General features: G+C 44.8%; 1 protein-coding gene across 1 annotated transcript in view; it reads right to left on the bottom strand.

Moving 5' to 3' along the window:
* Nucleotides 1-14031, bottom strand: part of ZNF827 (zinc finger protein 827) — a 166675-nt gene extending 152644 nt beyond the window's left edge. The window contains exon 1 of the mRNA XM_081091637.1: nt 13524-14031. Coding sequence (XP_080947763.1) covers nt 13524-13566 — 43 coding nt within the window. The 5' untranslated portion in view covers nt 13567-14031. The remainder of the gene's footprint in view (nt 1-13523) is intronic.
* Between the last annotated feature and the right edge of the window lie 4458 nt (nt 14032-18489).

Here is an 18489-nt window from a genome sequence, read left to right as displayed (position 1 = left end):
CCTTCAAAGGGAGCTTTTCTTGCCAACGGAACCCAAATAGGTGAGGAAGGGCCAACGGGGGGGGGGGGGGGGGGGAGGGTAGGGCAAGCTCTGGCACAGGGTCTGCAGCACTGGCTTCAGAGAAGTCCATCACTTGGGCAGTTCTCTTCCACGGACACTATGGCGGTTGTATCTACTGCCACCCATCTGGTTTGGTTTTTCAACAGCCCTCCCTGCTTAAAAACGCCATTTCTCCCTTCATCCTCTATTTCATATTTTTATCACAAGGACAGAAACTACCACATTTCACAGATAATTTTGTGTTGTATCCAAACCACTAAATTTAGCCATCATAATCTCTTATCACCAGAGCCAGCTCCTACTATATTTTTCCTACCTCCTATCCTTACATCACCAATATGACTCCTCTGGTTCCATAAAGTTTCTCTCTTAGTGTCTCCTGCATACTTTTGGTCTATTTCAACCTCTTCTGGCTAAAGCCATTTCTTCTGTTTGGAATCTTCTCCCTTCTCTTCCCGGGATCTAAATCCATCATTTCCTTGGGGATGCTTTAAGGATCACTCCTCCCCAAGAACCTATTACCCATTACTCTTAATCCGAGTTGCCTCGCACATTTACACAGCTGAGTCCTATTATATTGTCCTTGTTAGCATATTGATTTGTACTTATCCTCTGTGATTGTTTTGTGTCAACATTTGGAAGAACAGTCAGCAGAGGCTGCATCCTCAAAACTTTTTCTTAATGAATGAGCACCAAGTAAAGCTACAACTCTCAGCCAATCAAATGCTCACTGCTCTAACGGTGACACCATGATGGTTGACATACACCCTTATTCTCAAAAGGCTTTCAATTCATTCTATTCAGGTAAGTTTTCCCCTGCTGTAGGAAAAGATTTCCCATTTTATAATAAAACCCAAGAAAAGCAACATTTGCTTTATTGAATTTTTTTCATAATATTAAACAACTCTAGAATTCAACATTTCTCCCCCCATCCCTCCAGTCATAACTTGAAGTCCTTAGAACAGTGGTTCTCAACCTTGGCTGCACATTAGAATCACCGGGGATCTTTTCAGAATTCTGATTTCTGGGCCTCATCCTCCGGAAATTCTGTTTCTTTGTTACTAATGTTGTGGTCCCATCCCATAACAAAGAAACAGAATTTCCGGAGGATGAGGCCCAGAAATCAGGATTTTTAAAAGATTCCCAGGTGAGTCTAATGTGCAGCCACGGTTGAGAACCACTGCCTTAGAAAATCACCCTTGGCAGGTGGTTGAGCCAGATTCTTAGTGAACACCAGATCTTCTGTTTCATTTGGGAGCAGTTTTATTTATTAGATGGGCCTTGACTTAAGAAATCAAAGTTATCTTCTCTATAACTTCTACTGTATTGGTCCTAATCTCTGTTTTCTGTTCAGCATTTATAAATCTATGAAAACGCTTTTGAAGCTGAATTTTAATTGTTTGTTTCCATCTCTTTTTCTACCCACTTGTCTCTGAGCTCCTTGAGAGCAAGGGCTATGCCAGGGGTGGGCAAACTTTTTGACTCGAGGGCCACAATGGGTTCTTAAACTGGGCCGGAGGGCCGGAACAAAAGCATGGATGGAGTGTTTGTGTGAACTAATACAAATTCAAAGTAAACATCATTACATAAAAGGGTACGGTCTTTTTTTTCAATAGTTTTATTCATTTCAAACGGGCCGGATCCGGCCCGCGGGCCATAGTTTGCCCACGGCTGGGCTATGCTCACTTCAGCTCTACAGACCCCTAGTCCCTGGCACAGAAGCACTCAGTTACTGCTACATGAATGAATCAATGAATGAATCAATGAATCAGTCAAGTATCAGTTATTGGTTACAAGCTGAGAATTTAGAATGAACAATTCAGAGTAAGTTTCTCCCCTTTTTCACTTGCTAGAACTTCATATATTTAAGTGTAGTTGCCATGCATGGTTTTTCTCCACTCTAATGCTTATCTTCAAATTTAGCACTCCCAATTGCCTCAATAATTGATTCCTCATATGATGATTTCAAGAGCCCACACATTCTGGTTGTCTCTCTTCTGGTGAGTACTTTATTAATTTCCCCCTTTAAATCAGGACACACAGTCTGGGCTTCAATATTACACATGTGATCAAATCAGTTTACAAGACTTTCTTTTGAATTTAGTTAACTACTAAACTGCATCCATTCTTCAAATAAAAGTTGAATTTTAAATGCTGATTGATGATGCATAGTGGTTCTCTCTGGGCTATTTCCCATTTTACTTTAAACATTCCTACATAGCTTTCATTATTTATATGAAGCAGGTACTGCTTCTTTTCATTAAAAAGCCAATATAGATTTTTTAAAATAAACCAATAAACCAAATTAATACCTGTGATTTGTATGGTTTCAGCCTTAAGGAGTACACTTAACTCATATTTAAAATACTTGTATTTATTTTCTTTTGTATATATTTCCTCACCTATCAACAAGTATTCAAGTAGCCACTGGTATATAGCACTTGTAACTATGATCAAGTAGTCTAGCCAACCAAAACCCCACTTCTAGATTATGATATTTCTCTCTTCTTATAAATGTCAGAAAGAAGCTCACTATAATTTGATTTCCCTCTTTCTTAAGGTCAGATTAAAACCCAGTCAGTTATTATTTGAGGTCTGCTTTCCCCTCGAAGGGAGAAATCAGAATGCACATTTCAGGAATATCTCCTAAAGCAGAAGGTGTCTCACACTTTGCTCCAGCCCAAATACAGCTGTGTTCACAGTCTAGAGGGCTGTTGGGTTAACAAATAGGGCCAAACAAGCACAGATCAGAAAACAACTCATAATTCTAGGCCATTACACCAAGGCAGTATTGTCCATATGGAGCACATAATTCAGACCCCGGACAGTGTCATTGCATGTGACTCTATTCTCTTGCCCTCTGCTTAGTCTGAAGTCAAAATCAATCTCTGAGGAAGAAATGTCATAAGTTTTCGTGAATCAGAGCAGTGTGCTCCATCAGCACCTATGGGGATCTCCTGTACACTGGAGGGTCTCCAAGAGGAAGTGCAGCTGGGGAAGGCATGTCCCTCAGGTTTCGGGACCCCATGAAGATTTCACAGACCTCAGAGATGCAATGGACTTCAAGAGATGGTCCCTCCAGTCCTTAACAGCGCTGACACTGGTGCCATGGGCTCAATTTTTACTTCTAATTGGTTAGAGGAGCCCTTCCCTGTCTGCCTCATAGACAAATAATATTAGTGAAAATGCTTTGTGAACAATGAAGCATAATACAAATACAGAATGTGGTTAATATACTCTTATCCATTTTCCAATATGGCACTACAGAGAGGTGAAGTTACTTGCCCAAGGTCACAAAGCTAGTGAGAAACTCTAATGCTTATGGTGGGAGAGTGGGACAGACCAGACTGGAAGCTATGTCTCATAACTAGTGCTAGTCCTTCCCTAAGCCTCTGGTTTCCAATCGGGAGTCAATTACTCATGTCCATGAGCTATTTTTAGGGTTTTAAGAGTCTAACAAATTATTGTTAATAAACGGCCCAGGCTCAACCTTACGTCTTTATTTTTGGCTGGAGTGTGGGTAATCTGGGAGTCCTCAGACATGTGTTCAGGAGTCCTCAACCCTGACTATACATTAGGATCACCTGGGGAGCTTTAAAAGAATGCCCATACCCAGGCTCCGCTTTGGGCTAAATTTCAATCTCTGGGGGTGTTTGCATTTTTTAAATCTCCCAGATGATTCTAATGTGCAGTCAGGGTTGAGAACCACTGGGTAGGGCTGACGATGATCAGAAACTGATAAGAAGCAATAACTGTCTGTGATTAATCACACAGTGCCATTAAAGCCATCCTAGTGAGAGCCTTAGTTGAAATGAATTCACACCTCGTGTGTATCAATGTGGCCAGGCACAAGTATAATATAAATATCTTTATGTATGAACTCACATAGTTGCGATACAACCTACAATGCTTCCCCATTTTACAGATGAGAAACAGGCAGCGAACTGCAGCAACTTGCCAAGGTCACGGCTAAAATGTGGTGCAGCCAGGATGTAACTCATGCACCTGGTACCAGGATCTTAATCCCATGTACTTACTGCTTCTTGGTACAGCCACAGAATGTGGTTTACAATGCCTTAGCCTTGGTGATGAATTAAAAAATACAGAATATTGGGGGATGTAAGGCAGTTTCTAATCCAAATGCCTGCAGAGGCCAGAAGGTAAGATACACAAGGGAGACGGGCAGGTGTATGTGCAGATGGGGACAGGCGGCAGAGGGGTAGGAACTGTGGCAGACTGACGAACACATGCCCGGGGAAGGGAGACAGCCGCCACTGACGACAGCAGATTGCTGCCATGTGGGGAGGTGGGCCCACTGCTGCTGGCTCTTCCAAGTTTTCTAAAGAAGCTAAAATTTTTATTTTTATGTGAAACTGCCCATTTCCAAATGTTGTCTCAAGCGTTTCAACATACATTCCCAGGCCACTAGCTACTGACTGCTGATATGATCTATCTCACACACACAAACACACACATACACACACCTCTCAACCTTCCATTGAATGTGTTCTCTTGGACTGGTTTTCTACAGTTAGAAACAGCACACCATGCCTTTTTTCCTTTCATGCAGAATTTCAACTGTTATCTATACAACACATGGAAAAACCAATATAAATTTCCCCCCGGTAATTTTAATCAGTGGACTGACTGTTGAGTAAATGAATAAACATTTATTAATCACCTAGTCTCTCATTTGAATCTCACTGTAAGACTGTGAACATGGATTCACTACCCTCACTTTACAGGAAACTCAGTCATAATTCGCATGATTATTATACAATTTAGGTACAATCCAGGTCAAATCATATACACACAGGAACTCATTCTGATAGTAAAAGTCTAATGTAATACTGCTGGCCTATGAAACAAGTATTAGTCAAGCCCTATTATAACAGCCTATAAAAGAATTTTACCAGACTGTATTATTCCTCATCACCCTAATTAGATATATGGAAAATGAAAAAAATCAAAAACCCAGAAGTCACCAAAAAGGTCTGGGTCAGAAATGACTGTAGTCTACTCACAATCTAAGCCAATAGAAACCTAGTTCATATACTTAATAATAGCTCCTTCTTCTTGAGCTCCTTCAATGCAGCAGGCACCAATTAGGCATGGTTTGTATGTGCACATAATATTGATATTCATATAAGTATTCGATCAATCCGTGCGATAACCCCATGATATAGGAACTATTGAAAGATGAGGAAAACAGGACTGGGAAGCTAAGTAACTTGCCCAAAGCCACACCGTTAGTTAGTTGCAGAGCTGGGATCGGAACAGCCTGGCTCCAGAGTCTGTCCACTGGACCACCACACTGTGCATTTAAAAAGCATGTGAGTCTCTGGTTTTACTTAAGTGGGACTATATACAGCAGACACAGTGAAAAGAGGGTGAAGTCACATTCTATTTTCTCTCAACCGCTGCAAAACAAAAGCTTTCTAAAATCCACCAGCAGACAACCTAGGACCCTAGCACTATAAAATGCAGCGGTTCTCAACCTGTAGGTCACGACCCCTTTGGGGGTCAAACGACCCTTTCACAGGGTTCAGTCGCCTAAGACCATTAGAAAACATATATAATTACATATTGTTTTTGTGATTAATCACTATACTTTAATTATGTTCAATTTGTAACAATGAAATTGGGGGTCACCACAACATGAGGAACTATATTAAAGGGTCCCAGCATTAGGAAGGTTGAGAACCACTGATATAATGTTAGAAGAATCTATCCCCTGCATAGGTACAGTAGCTTGTTTTGAAATCCCAGAGAAGCAGAGTGCTGCTGATCATGTAAAAGTCCATTCCCCGGGCCCTCTCTGGTCCCTCCAGAAGGCCAGCTTCTCCAGAGCATGCAAAATAGTTCACCCATCTCTCTCACTCCTTGCCTTTTTTCCTTTACTGCACACTTCTAAGAGGTTCTAACCACTTTCCTGAACCATGTAGAAATTGCTGGAAAGAAAGACAGGTATCATTTTAGGGTCAGCTTTTTCAGGCCCAAGCCTCGGAGAAGGCCCATGCATTTCTACCTTGCTGGCAGATAGCACTGGGCTGAACTGGGACTTTCTTTAAAAACAGAAGCAAAGAATACCTACGCCTTAGTCATTTCAGAACTCTAGAAACAGAACTTGAGTGGTGGAGGGTGCTTTTTCATAAGAAGGGAATGGACGGCTGGAAACAATATCCTTTTTAGGCACACGGAATCTGCTGCATTTAACAGAACCCTGGGTCAGCCTGTGAAAAGCAGAGTTGCCACAGGCCACATGCTGATCTCACACCGTGGGCGTGTATCACTGCACACTTTATAAAATTAGCTACAGTGCAGCCTCTGTGTGTGTCTGTGAGTATACGCAGTGAAGCTGACTTTGAGCAAATAAACAGCAATCTGCACCCATGCAGCTAAAGTCTGATTTTAATTTATGAAACCACCTTGTAGCTACAGCAATTCTGTCCCAAGGTCGGTCCCTGGAGGATGAAAAGAGTCATCTGAGAGGCCCTTGCTTCAGCACCTAGTCATACACTATTCTCGCATATCATAAAAATGTAATTCACAGACAGAGGATAGAAATGCAAAACTTGCTCCTAAGCAGACGGGGAAGGCAGCTAGAAACTTCAGCCCACCAAATCATCTTAGCAATTTCTAAGGTCTGTGCTTTGTACATTAGTTTCTTATGAAACATGACAAAAGAAATTTCAGCTACAACGAACCATAAAGTATTTTGTACACTTGGTCCTACTAGATGGTATGACTTGCTGAGCTACACCAACAAAGGAAGAAACAAAAGAATGCATCAGAACTGGACCAAGCACCTTCATTTCTATCTATATCTCTAAAGTGTGATTCTAGAGCACCTTAATCAAGCCAGAATAGTAATGAAATCTGATGGGGGGGAGGGGGGGGGGAGCTAGCCACATGTCCTTACCATAACTAGGCCTGATCTGGATTTGTTTCCGATAAGAGATATCTCAAAATCTATTCTCTCACCACAAAGCCCATGGTCTTGTAAAACCTTACGCTAGAAAGCCTTTAACGCCCCCAACAGAAGTCCTGTTTTGTAGGTCACACTCTCATTATCTTGTTCTGGGATCAGTCCGATGAAATTATAGAGAATGACTAACGCATCCCTCAGAATGGAGCGATCAGCTCCAGCTCGGTGTCTGTGTTTCTGTCCTCCTCACCTAACGCACCAGCAGTGATTTTGAAAGAACAGAGGCAGGAGGAGGCAACTTCAGCAAGAAAAGCTGTGATGCACTGCGCTACCTGACCCTCGGGAAGATGCTGCCCTTTCCTTAGCTTTCTCAGATGCATTCCGGACCAGTCACAGAAACCAAGGCAGCTTTGTCCACCGGGCCGTTTGGGCTCCGCCATCATTTCCTTCACACCTTGGCATCTTTTGAGTCCAAAGACACCACTTTGCATATAAATGACCAGTCAGTGATACTAGATGAGTGTTTCTCTTTGGTGAAACTAAACTCATTTGGACAGGATCTGAACCCACGCTACTGGGATGAGTAAATAAGTGAGTTCAGCAACCCAGCCGGGCACCATACATTTCGAATCCAATCTTTCCTACAAGAACATTTTGACATTAATAGGACTCCTTGTATTTTAAGCCAACTTTTGACCCCAGGAGAAGCCTGCCTGGTTACTCCAACACAACACCATCCCTTGGGTGTTTCCACGGCCTTTGTCCATCTAGTTTTATAAGCCTCGAAAGACAGCGATTTTCCACACCTCTCTTGGAACTCTCCTAATAGAGGCCATTCAAAGACTCTAAAACTCCAAATGCACAGCGAGCTCTAACCCTGGCCGAAAGCTGTCCAGTTTCTATTTCTCCAGCATGATTTATTAACACTTTGTGCGGGAGGCTTGTCACTGCACAGCAGCCGTGTCATCCCCAGGGCGAGATGGCAGCACGTAGATAAATTAAAAATCAATTTTTTTATTAGAAACTATTTTGAAGCATTAGAAGGAATGTGATTTTGAGCTATCTTTCTTATTTTAACAGGAAAGCTCAGTGGACCCTACTTACTGTATTAGGAATATATGGATTTCTTTTTAGGAGAACAAATAGCCATTATTGCCCGGTATCAACTCAGCCTGCCACAAGGCACCTCAGAATCATTAGCTCTGGCTGACAGGAGCAGTGAAATACTTTACTACTTCAGATTTGACAATTGTCCCTGTGGTTCCTGTCCTAGTAATAAGGTATGGCCTCCACACTGAAAAAAATTAATAAGAATAAGTAGAAGGCCGAAATCGGTTTGGCTCAGTGGATAGAGCGTCGGCCTGCGGACTGAAGGGTCCCCGGTTCGATTCCGGTCAAGGGCATGTACCTTGGTTGCGGGCATTTCCCCAGTGGGAGGTGTGCAGGAGGCAGCTGATCGATGTTTCTCTCTCATCAATGTTTCTAACTCTCTATCTCTCTCCCTTCCTCTCTGTAAAAAATCAATAAAATATATTTTTTAAAAAAAAGACTCCTAAAAATATAAAAAACAAGGGATCCGGTTGCTTGCCAGTCATTTTGCTTCCCAATTTTACTAGAAAGCAAGGGAGAATTTTAAAAGTTTTGTTAATGAAAAGCACAATAACCTGTTCAGGTCTTGACCCACACCAGAGTAAACAATGAAAATACTAGACTAACAAAACAACCGTTTTATTCACTTTTCCTTTGTGCGTCCCTTGAGCACGGCATCAGTCCGATTTCCAATGGTAAATAGAATAGGATGTAAACTCATCCACGTTTCTGGTAAGTTGAAGCCAATGAGGAAAACTTGCAAGTGCAGATGGCATCCATGGAAAAAGGATGCATTCACAGATGCAACCAACACAGGAGAAAGCCCTTCCTTATTACCCTTTCCCCAGTCTGTGATCCCCAGTGTAATGTCCTGAGCCCCAGCCTGGCCAACAGTCACAGACAGTATCAGTTTCTCTCTGTTCCTCTTTCTCAGGCTGACATTTTTAAGCTATGCAGTTGGGGATTCTGCGAAAGATAAGCACATGGTATAGCTCCAAGGACCTCTAGGATATTTTTTGGGCACGGTATTGGACCTTGTGAATGGAAAGAACTTTTATAAAAGGATAAAAGGGCCATCAACAGCAGCAGCAGAGTCACAGTGAAATCCCAAAATGATAATGACCACTCTAGGCCAAGAAATAAAGGCTTTTTAAAGCCACTTCCCCAAAATAATTTAGGTTTAACAACCTTTGTTGGGGGTCACCTCCAAAAGCTAGTGTATAACTTCTTTTTCATTTGTAGCCAGGAGGATCATCATTCAACTCTATAGGACAGGACTTTTTGTTTTTCTGCATATGTAAGAGGCTCATATAACTCTCTCTCTCTCTCTCTCTCTCTCTCTCTCTCTCTCTCTCTCTCTCTCTCTCTCTCGTCTCTTCAGAGGCCCAGAAGGAAATGACTGTGTAGAATTTTAAATCAGAAACCTAACGCTTAGGTTACTAGTGTCAGGTTAAAGGCTCGCCCATCCCCAAAGCTAATTCAGTTCTGAACAGTCCCATGGGTGTTCAGTTGAACAGAAGGAGCTAGGAAACCTTAGCAGGCCGGAGCCCAGCCTGGGGAATTGCTGGCACTCGGTGCCAGGGGCCGAGGCTCACCCCAGACTTGGTATCAGATAATACCAAGTGCTAGTCTGGACTTCCAGGACTAATCTACTCGAGGGTGGAACTTCCAGTTTCCCTGGTGTCTGTGCTGTGGAGTAGGAGGACAGTGGCCTTTGTACAGCCACCCTGCGCCTGGCTGGTGTAGATTTAGCAACAGGAAAATAGATTCAACACACAGAGAAAGAGTCTATTTGCAGCAATTACGTATGGGAGGTGCAGAGACAAGGCAGGGGTCCTCGGATAAAGTAGAAAGTATTCCAAATTTTCTAGAGATTCCGATTTCACAAGTTTCTTTTTTCTTTGTATTCTAACTTGAACTCTTTAAATGTGTGTTTATAGGTTCTCTAGATTCTTAAAACCTTATATCAACAGTGGCTGTTCACCACTTTTGCATTTCCTCAGAAGGGCTCTTGGGTTTCAAAAGCAATTTTCCTACCTCATTCCCCCTCCAAACCTCCCCCACCCTCCAAATTACACACACATCACTCCTCCTAGGGTCAAATTTTAAATCTGCCCTTAGATAACTCCTTAAAACCTTGGGATGACCTCTTTGATCCCCAGACTAACTAAATTTTAACTTTGAAACAAAACAGTTCTCCAGGAAAAGAAAAATCCTTCTTCCACACACATAAGCAAACAATAAAGGATTTAGCCTTAGAACCAGGATTTTCGGACTACAGTTATTTTCTACATTAAATACCAATTAACACTATTTACCAAAGTCAATATTTGTTACTTCTCCACAAACTGCAAGTCTCTTCAAGACTCATCGGCACTTAGCAAGCCTCCGGTTACTGTCGGACTTGCAAAATACACCATTTGCCCAGAAATGTGTCTTAGTCCCAATGCAAATTGCTTATAAAACATGTGTAAACCATGATTTAAACAAGCAGCACACACCCACAAAAATCCATTCAATGCAAAGGTAAGTGAAAAAGCTTCTCCAATTAGCTTCCCTTTACAAACTGGAGGGACATTTACAGTATCTCCGAAGGTAATTGCTTCTTACTTCAGTACAAGTAGCTTTATGTGGCTAGAAGAGTTGATTTTTTTTCCCTTCTTTCTTTTTTTTTCTTTCTTTCTTTCTTTTTTTTTTTTTTTAGTGCATAATAGTATTCAATTAGAGAACAGGGTGGGAGAGCCCACTCTTAAAATATAACTTAATCACCAGGCACCAGCGCGCAGAAGAGGTCCACGCACACGAGCTAAAATGGAGCCTGAATTTCCTCTCCGGCTGAGAGGGTAGTCGCAGGAGGTCAGGGTCAAGGTCACCAGCAGGGCAGGCTGCAGCTGCCCGGCCGCGCTGCACACAGCAGAGGGAAGGCGGTCCATCTCCGTCACAGCCTAAACAGATAAATCCCTTCTCCTCTCCTACCCTGCCTCTAACCTCGCCAACATTCTTTTTTTTTTTTTTTTTTTTAAGCAGGAGTTGAGAAGAAAGGAAAATGACCAAATAACCTCACCGCCCTGGGCTTTCGCACACAAACTCATCAGCTCCCAAAGTTGCCATCTAAGGGCAAGTTCGCAGAGAGCACTGAAGCCCATTTTGTCCGAGCAGGGCAAGCCTCCCCGCCGCCCCCCCCCCCCCGACCCCGCGGGGAGTCCTGCCTCCTCTCCTTCCCCCCCTCCCGCACCCCCCCTCCCTCACTCCCCCCCAAACAGCTAGGAGCTGTGGCCGGCCGGCCATGTGCACGCACACACTCTGCCACCAACTGCTGCGAGTTTTCTGTGAATCGCAGCGCAGAGCCTCCCAACTCGCCCTCGCGGACTCCACCGCCTTCTCTTTCCTCGCACGAAATTCCCCTACACACGCCGCCGCTTGCGAGCGATTTTATGTGCATATATATTACATATGTGATATGATCCTCAGAACCTCTAGCGGGCAGGCGAAGAAAGGACTGCACAGGGGCATTTTTTTTTTTTTTTGAGGATGGGGGGAAAAAAGCACAACCCAAGCCCTGTGCGCCGACTCCAGCGTACCGGGAAGGGGAAAGAAACGAGGAGTGTTTGCGGAGAGGGCTGCCCGCGAGGGCCCTTGCTCGCCACTTCGGCCGCGGCCCGGGGGACACGGAGCCGCGGGGGCACCCGGCCCGAGCCACACGCGCCCCCTGCCCGGGCCCCGGGCCGGCCCCGCCACGGAGATTTCGCGAGGGGGAGATCGATCGCGCTGCCTGTCTGCAGCGGAAACGCACACGCTCGCACACAACCGGAGCCCGAGACACCATAACCTTAACCCTTCCCCCACCCTCCGTGAACTTCAGGTGACCGACCACGTCGGCCTGACACCCGGGCCGGCGGGCGCTCCGACTCCGCTCCCGCCCCCGGCCCGGGTTTTGCAGGCTCGGACTCCGAGCCGCGCCAAACCGCCCGGAGAGGGGAGCCGCGCGGGGGGAGAGAGGAGAAATTGACCCTCCGTCTCCCCGACCCCTCCCTCCGGCGCCTCCGGCGTCCCCTCCTCCCCGTCACCCCGCCCCACGCCTGCTCCCCTGCCCCCTCCTCCCTGCATGCGAGGAGCCGGGCGGCCCCGGGGGATATTTTTAGTCGCTTCTTTCTCCTTCACTTTTAGCTTGAGCAGCATCTCAGAACACTCCAAGCGGAGAAAGATTGGGGGGTGGGGGCTGGAGAGGGAGTGGGGGAAAAGTTCGGAGTCTCGCAAAGAAAAGCCGGAGAGAGGGCGGAGAGGGCCCGGGGTGCGGGTGGAGGAGGGGAAGGGGACCGGGCCGCGCCGGCGGGCGTGAGTCTCCAGCGGCCGTGTGTGGCTGCGGCGGGGAGGGCTGCGATGCACTTTAGTCCTGGACTCTGCACAGCTCGCGGGGAAGGGGGGCCTGCGCGCCCGAGTCGCGCCCGGCTCCGTCTGCTCCGCCTGACCCCACATTTTATTGCGGCCAGGAGCCCTGCTCCTCCCCTCCCCTCCGCTCTGCAGGGACCTCGCGCGCCGCGAGCCGCCCTGCCTCCTGCCGCCGCCTCGGCGCAGCTCCCGCACCCCACATCCGCCCGCCGCTGCCCGGCCTCGCCCCCCGCCCCGCGCCCCGCGCCCCGGCTCGCCCCTTCGCCTCGGCGCCGCGGGACCAGCCGCCCCGCGGCGCGTGTGGACCGGGTGTTTGTGTGCGGTGCCCCCTCACCCTCCCCAGCCGCTCCCGCCTCGCCCGCCCCCGACTCCCCTCCTCCGCCGCCGCCGCCTCCACCTCCGCCTCCTCCTGCTCCTGCCCCAGCCGCCGCCGCCGCCGGCTCCGGGGCCGACCAACCCCGGCGCAACCTTTAGCCGGAGACGGACCTCTCCCTGGATCCTGTCCCCGGCGGTCGGCCGCGCGCCCTCGCCCCGACACCCCCAAACGCCATGTCACGGCCCCCGGCCCTCCGCGCACCCCGACCCCGCACCCTCAGGCGCTGGGATCCGCCAGGAATTTTTTTAAAGATTCCAACCTCTCCCACCTCCCCTCCAGCCCCCGATTAAAACACACACACACACACACACACACACACAAAAACCGGCATCCACACGACTCCCCTCCTCCTCCTCTGGCCCCCTCCCCCCAGCAACCCGGAGTGAGGAGGGGGGAGGGGAAGGGACGGGGGGGAAAAGCTCGATCTCAAGGAAAAAAAGAGGGGGGCCGAGAGAAAGAAAGAAAAAGAGAGAGAGAATAGAAAGGGCACGGGGCTGATCATCACCAACATGGCTGCCTCGGCATAGACCTAAACGAGGAGTAACCCGGGCTGTGTCTTTGTCAGTTTCACCTCTGTAACCCTAAACTAATGCAGAAAACAACGGAGGAGGCTGCGGAGGGGAAAGAGGAGAGGGAGGGCGAGAAAATGGCACGAGAGGAGGTGGAGAAGGGATGACTTACGTGAGGGAAGGCGCTTGGGCTGCTCCTGCTTCCTCCTGGGCATTTTCCCCCTTTTCTCACATTCTCCTCCTTGGTTAATGTGAGATCAAATAAACCCCCGTGGGGGCAGAGAGGCAGACACGGGCAGGAGCGGGGAGGTAGTTGGGGGGCGGGCGGGCGGGCCGGGGGAAACCCCTTCTCCGGTGTGTACAATGGGTTGAAGCTTGTTTCCTGGAGCCAGAAGAGGGGTTTTCTTCTTTTCTTTCCTTTCTTTTTTTTTTTTTTTTAATTTTTTTTGGTCGTGCACCTGGCTTGTCCCCCGAGCGCAATATTCTTCAATGGAAACGGACCTAATAGGTGTGAGTGTGTGTGTGCCCCGAGCTCGCGCGTGTGATGGGAGGCATAAATAAATGAGCGCCGGTGCGGCGGTGTCTATGGCCGCGCGCTGTGTCTCCGAGCCCCTAACACTAATGTCGGGATCAAAGGGCAGCGGCGGCGGCAGCACAGCTCACAGCTCGCTCTCGCTCTCTCTCTCCCTCGCTCGCTCTCCTCTCGCGCGCGCTCTCTCTCTCTCTTTCTCTGTCACACACACACTCACACACGGAGGCACAGACTGAGGGAAAGAGCGAGAGCTAGACACACACACACACACACACACACACACACACACACACACACAGCAAAGAGGAAGGTGCCCTAAGGCTCCCAGGGCGGACTCAGCCAGGGATTTGCAACCGCTCTATGTGGAAAGAATGGGGGACGCGCGTGCGGGGGTGGGATGGAGTTCTTCGAATTTATCCCGCTAGTCGCCAAATCGAGGGGTGCGGGGGGGAAAGTTTTTCCCCACTCTTGAAACGGTTGCTGCATTATTCTTCCTGATTTTTAAAAAAGGAAATAGATTTGCCTCTTAACTTTCTTTTGTTTATTAAACTACATGTTCTTCTGCACAAAATTCTCCAGGGTGTTGTCCCCCAAAGAATGGCTCTCTTACCCCATCACCTGAAGCATCTGGAGGTGACAGTCTCCCATATACACTTACAAACATTCTAATAAAAGTGATTTTTAAAAAACTAAAAAGATAACATATGGTGAAATCAATAAGTAGGTTGATGGAATAAGTGCCCAGTTTTGGAGTGTCCAGTGGAGTTATAGCTGAAAAAAAATGCTGCCTAAATGACAATTACAGCTTCTTGACAAAGGGTGGGGGTGGGAGGGGTATAAGATTAGGTCACCCCTGATGGTTGGCTTAACTGCTACATGATACTCGTACAGTGCACACAGCAATTTTGACTTCTGAAATCTACCTTTTTCCCTATTATAATTCAGGTATATGAAGCTTACACTGAAGCAATTCCAGTTTGCATTATGAGCCCAACATAGCAGTTTTCATTAACTGGTACATATTTTTCATTACTTTACGAATCACACATCTTTCTTCAAAGAGAGACATGAAGGGGAAAAATAGAATAGGATGGGTCTCACTCCAGCACAAAAGGTACTTGGTGAAAGAGGACTGTTCTCTTTGTGACTTGGAGTCATTTGGATAAAAGTTCACTCAGAGGTTGTTAATTATTTAAACTCCAAAACCTGCTACTATAATTGAAGTAAAAATGGTCTGAAGAAGAGTTGTTTCATAAAACTCTCTTTGTAAGAGGAAACTTTGAACTTAAGCAGAATACATTATATGTCATGAGTCAGATGTAGCTACAAAAAATAAAAAGGTGCATTATTTAAGTACGTCTTCCCTTTTTAGCTTTTTAAAAACTCTGACTCATCATCTCATTATGTTAAATATTTTTCTTACCAATTTTAAAATAGACTTTTTCATCAAAGACGGTGGAGGCACGGGGAACGTGCAAAACATTAAAATGACACTTATAAGCTTACATAGATAGCTAATGTCTCTTTGAAGTTCTGACTTAATTCTCACAACTCAAGTGGTGTTAAAGGCAGCCACGGGGGTTCAAGCCCTATGTACCCCTTCAAAAATAACAGCAAGGCTTTATATTGCACACTGTTATTAGAGAAGCTTAAAAAGTGTTGTATCTCCCAAAAGATATTTTTGTTCATTAATAATAAAAATCTCAGGATGTATAAATGCAGATGTAACCCCGCCATTCTCCGGAGCATTATCTCAATTCGTTGAGGTTCTGCTTCCCGGCATATATCGACAGTTTGGCTCAAATAAACTCACAAAAATTTAAAAAAAAAAAATCTCAGACTGACGCCCTCCCTGACAACTTCCTTGAAAGATCTAGCTTCCCAATGACAAGTAATGCCATCTGAAGCAGGTATTGAAACACCTGCTTGAATTCAATCTAAAACCAATGCAGAGAAACAGTCAAGTTTAAAATGAAGCATCATCCTTAAATATTCCTTAGATGCTGGCTTATTAAGTCTCCCCATGTTTCAACTTGAAAATTTTGACTATGTTTCAACTCAGATCAAACTCAATTCGCCATGACTTTGACTATTGTCACTAGTGTTGGACTTGAAATTAACATATGAATGATAAGTCCGAGCCCATCCATTCCAAGTAGACTGGCTGCCCTGAGTGTGTAGGATCTTTAAACCTAACACAGAGTCAATGGAATGCTCGCCTTCTCCCTCAGAACCTTTGGCTAGGAGATGGAGGACTACTACTTCGCATAGACACACCACCACCTTTTCCTGAATTGCTGTGACTCTTTACAATGCTTAGTACACTGTAATTGAAAACACACGTTAGGCCTTTCCTCAAAGTCGAGTACATTTCCTGCGACCTTTTAAAGGCGGGCAGGCAAACGCTGTCAACTTTTAATTATATAGGTGTTCTAACAACAGCCAAAAGCATTATTAAATTGAATTTATTCATACCTCTACCTCTTTCCAAAAAAATCATTTGAAATAGTACACAACAATAGAAAATGGAAATAAGGACAGAACAGTTTCTGTTTAAATCTCAGCTTGGTATCTCTCCACTACAAGGCATGCTTCAAGGGCAATGGTGCCTTACCCTCAATTGCTATATGTTCAGGGAACACAAACTAATTTTAATGTTCGACTAACCTAAAATATTAGGGGGATAAATAGCTGGCAGTTGCTACAATGGATTTCAAAATTGAATGAATAAATAATTTGGGGAGCGTGTGCCTTTTGGGTGCATGCATCCATGAACCATTAACTTAGATTATTGTTGACTGTAGTCATCACATTGGAATGTTCTATTTGATGCAGCCCCACCACCCAAGTTTTTAAAAGCAAATTTTATCTTAATAATTGTAGTGCTCTTCATCACCTCTCAAATGTGAGATTAAAATAGATTTTCTCAGAATTTCTAAGATGCTTCATAAATGCTCATTCTCACACGAGTGAATTCCATCCTAGCCCAAGTATGCTAGAGTTAGGTAGACAATTCTTCTAGAATGGTATGTGGTCTGGGGAAGGTCCTTGAGGTCAAAGGTATCTGCATAATAGCATTAAGATGTCATTTGCCCTTTTATCTGTGTTGACATTGACAGTGAAGATACAAAAGCAATGGGAATAAAAGGCTGTACCTTAGCGCTAATCAAGGCAGGGGCAAAATAATGTATTAATAGTCACTCTCTTCTTTACCACCATGCACTGAGAGAGAGAGAGAGAGAAAGAGAGAGAGAGAGAGAGAGAGAGAGAAGGTTTATTTAAAAGTATCCTTGCCCTGGCTGGGTGATTCAGTTGGCTAGAGTGTTGTCCTGTACACCAAAAGGTGATGGGTTCAATTCCCCATTAGAGCACATACCTAGGTTTCGGGTTTGATCCCTGGTCATAGTATGACTGAGAGGCAACCGATCCATGATTCTCTTTCACATCAATGTTTCTCTCTCTCTCTCTCTCAAAAAAAAAAAAAAGTCAATAAAACATATCCTCTGGTAAGGATTTGGGGGGGGGGGGATGTCCTTGATGGAACAGTAAAAATTATTAACTTTATTAAATCTTGACCCTTGAGTACAAGATTTTGAAAAGGTATTTGTGACAAAATGGTAGGAACATATAAAATATTCCTGCTGCATACTGAAGTCCATCAGTTGTCTCAAGGAAAACCTTTTCTGAGATCATTTCATATAACTGCTTTTTTCGGGGAATATTATTTTTACTTGCAAGATTGACTGACAGATAAACTGTGGTTCCTCGCACTTGGGTATTTCTCAAAAAAAAAAATGCATGAAGTGAGTCTGTAACTTCAAGAGAAACAATTCATGGTATTTTTGACGATGATAATGTCTGCAGTTACAAATGAAAACTAGAATTTTAGATAACTGGTATCTATCACTATGAGCTTAACAGCTTCCTAAGACTTTTCTGATGAGATTCATGGTGATGTTAATGAATGTGATTTTCTGATACTTTATCAACATTTTTGAAGAACTGCATAACCAAGGGAACCAATCTTTTCCAAATGACCAGAGCTTGATGTTTCAAAAACCATGCTGTAGGAAAGGATCCATTCAAAGTACAAGGCCAACTAATGGATTTTAATGTAAGAGTATTAAAAGTTCATAGATATAATTTCAGATTCCACTTGTCAGTAACTTTTAAGAAACTCCCACTCATCGAGTTTTGGTGTAGTGTCAAAGAAGAGTATCCACAATTGTTTGAAAAGGCTTTAAAATACTCCTCCCTTCCTTCAACTACATATCTATGTGTGACTTAATTTTTTTTCATGTAAGCCTTTAACCAAAGCAACATAGCACAACAAATTAAATGCAGAAGCAGACATGAGAATACCTGTCTACTAGTAACCCAAACATTATAGAGATTTGCAGAAATGTAAAATAAGGCTACTCTTCTTTCAAAAAATATAATTGTTTTTCATAAGAATGTATTAACTTGTATTTATTATTATCATTTACATATGAATTAATAAATAAATATTTTTAAAAGCCCACTGTTGTAATATAGAATATAGGACATATCAGACATAACCCACATATATGAAAGTTCTTTGGGGCCCTCAATAACTTTGAAGTGT

The sequence above is a fragment of the Myotis nattereri genome (assembly GCF_964212035.1).
Source record: "Myotis nattereri genome assembly, chromosome: 5".
NCBI classification, from domain to species: Eukaryota; Metazoa; Chordata; class Mammalia; order Chiroptera; family Vespertilionidae; genus Myotis; species Myotis nattereri.
The sequence above is the reverse complement of the archived record's forward strand: the minus strand, read 5'-3'. Positions and strand labels throughout refer to the sequence as shown.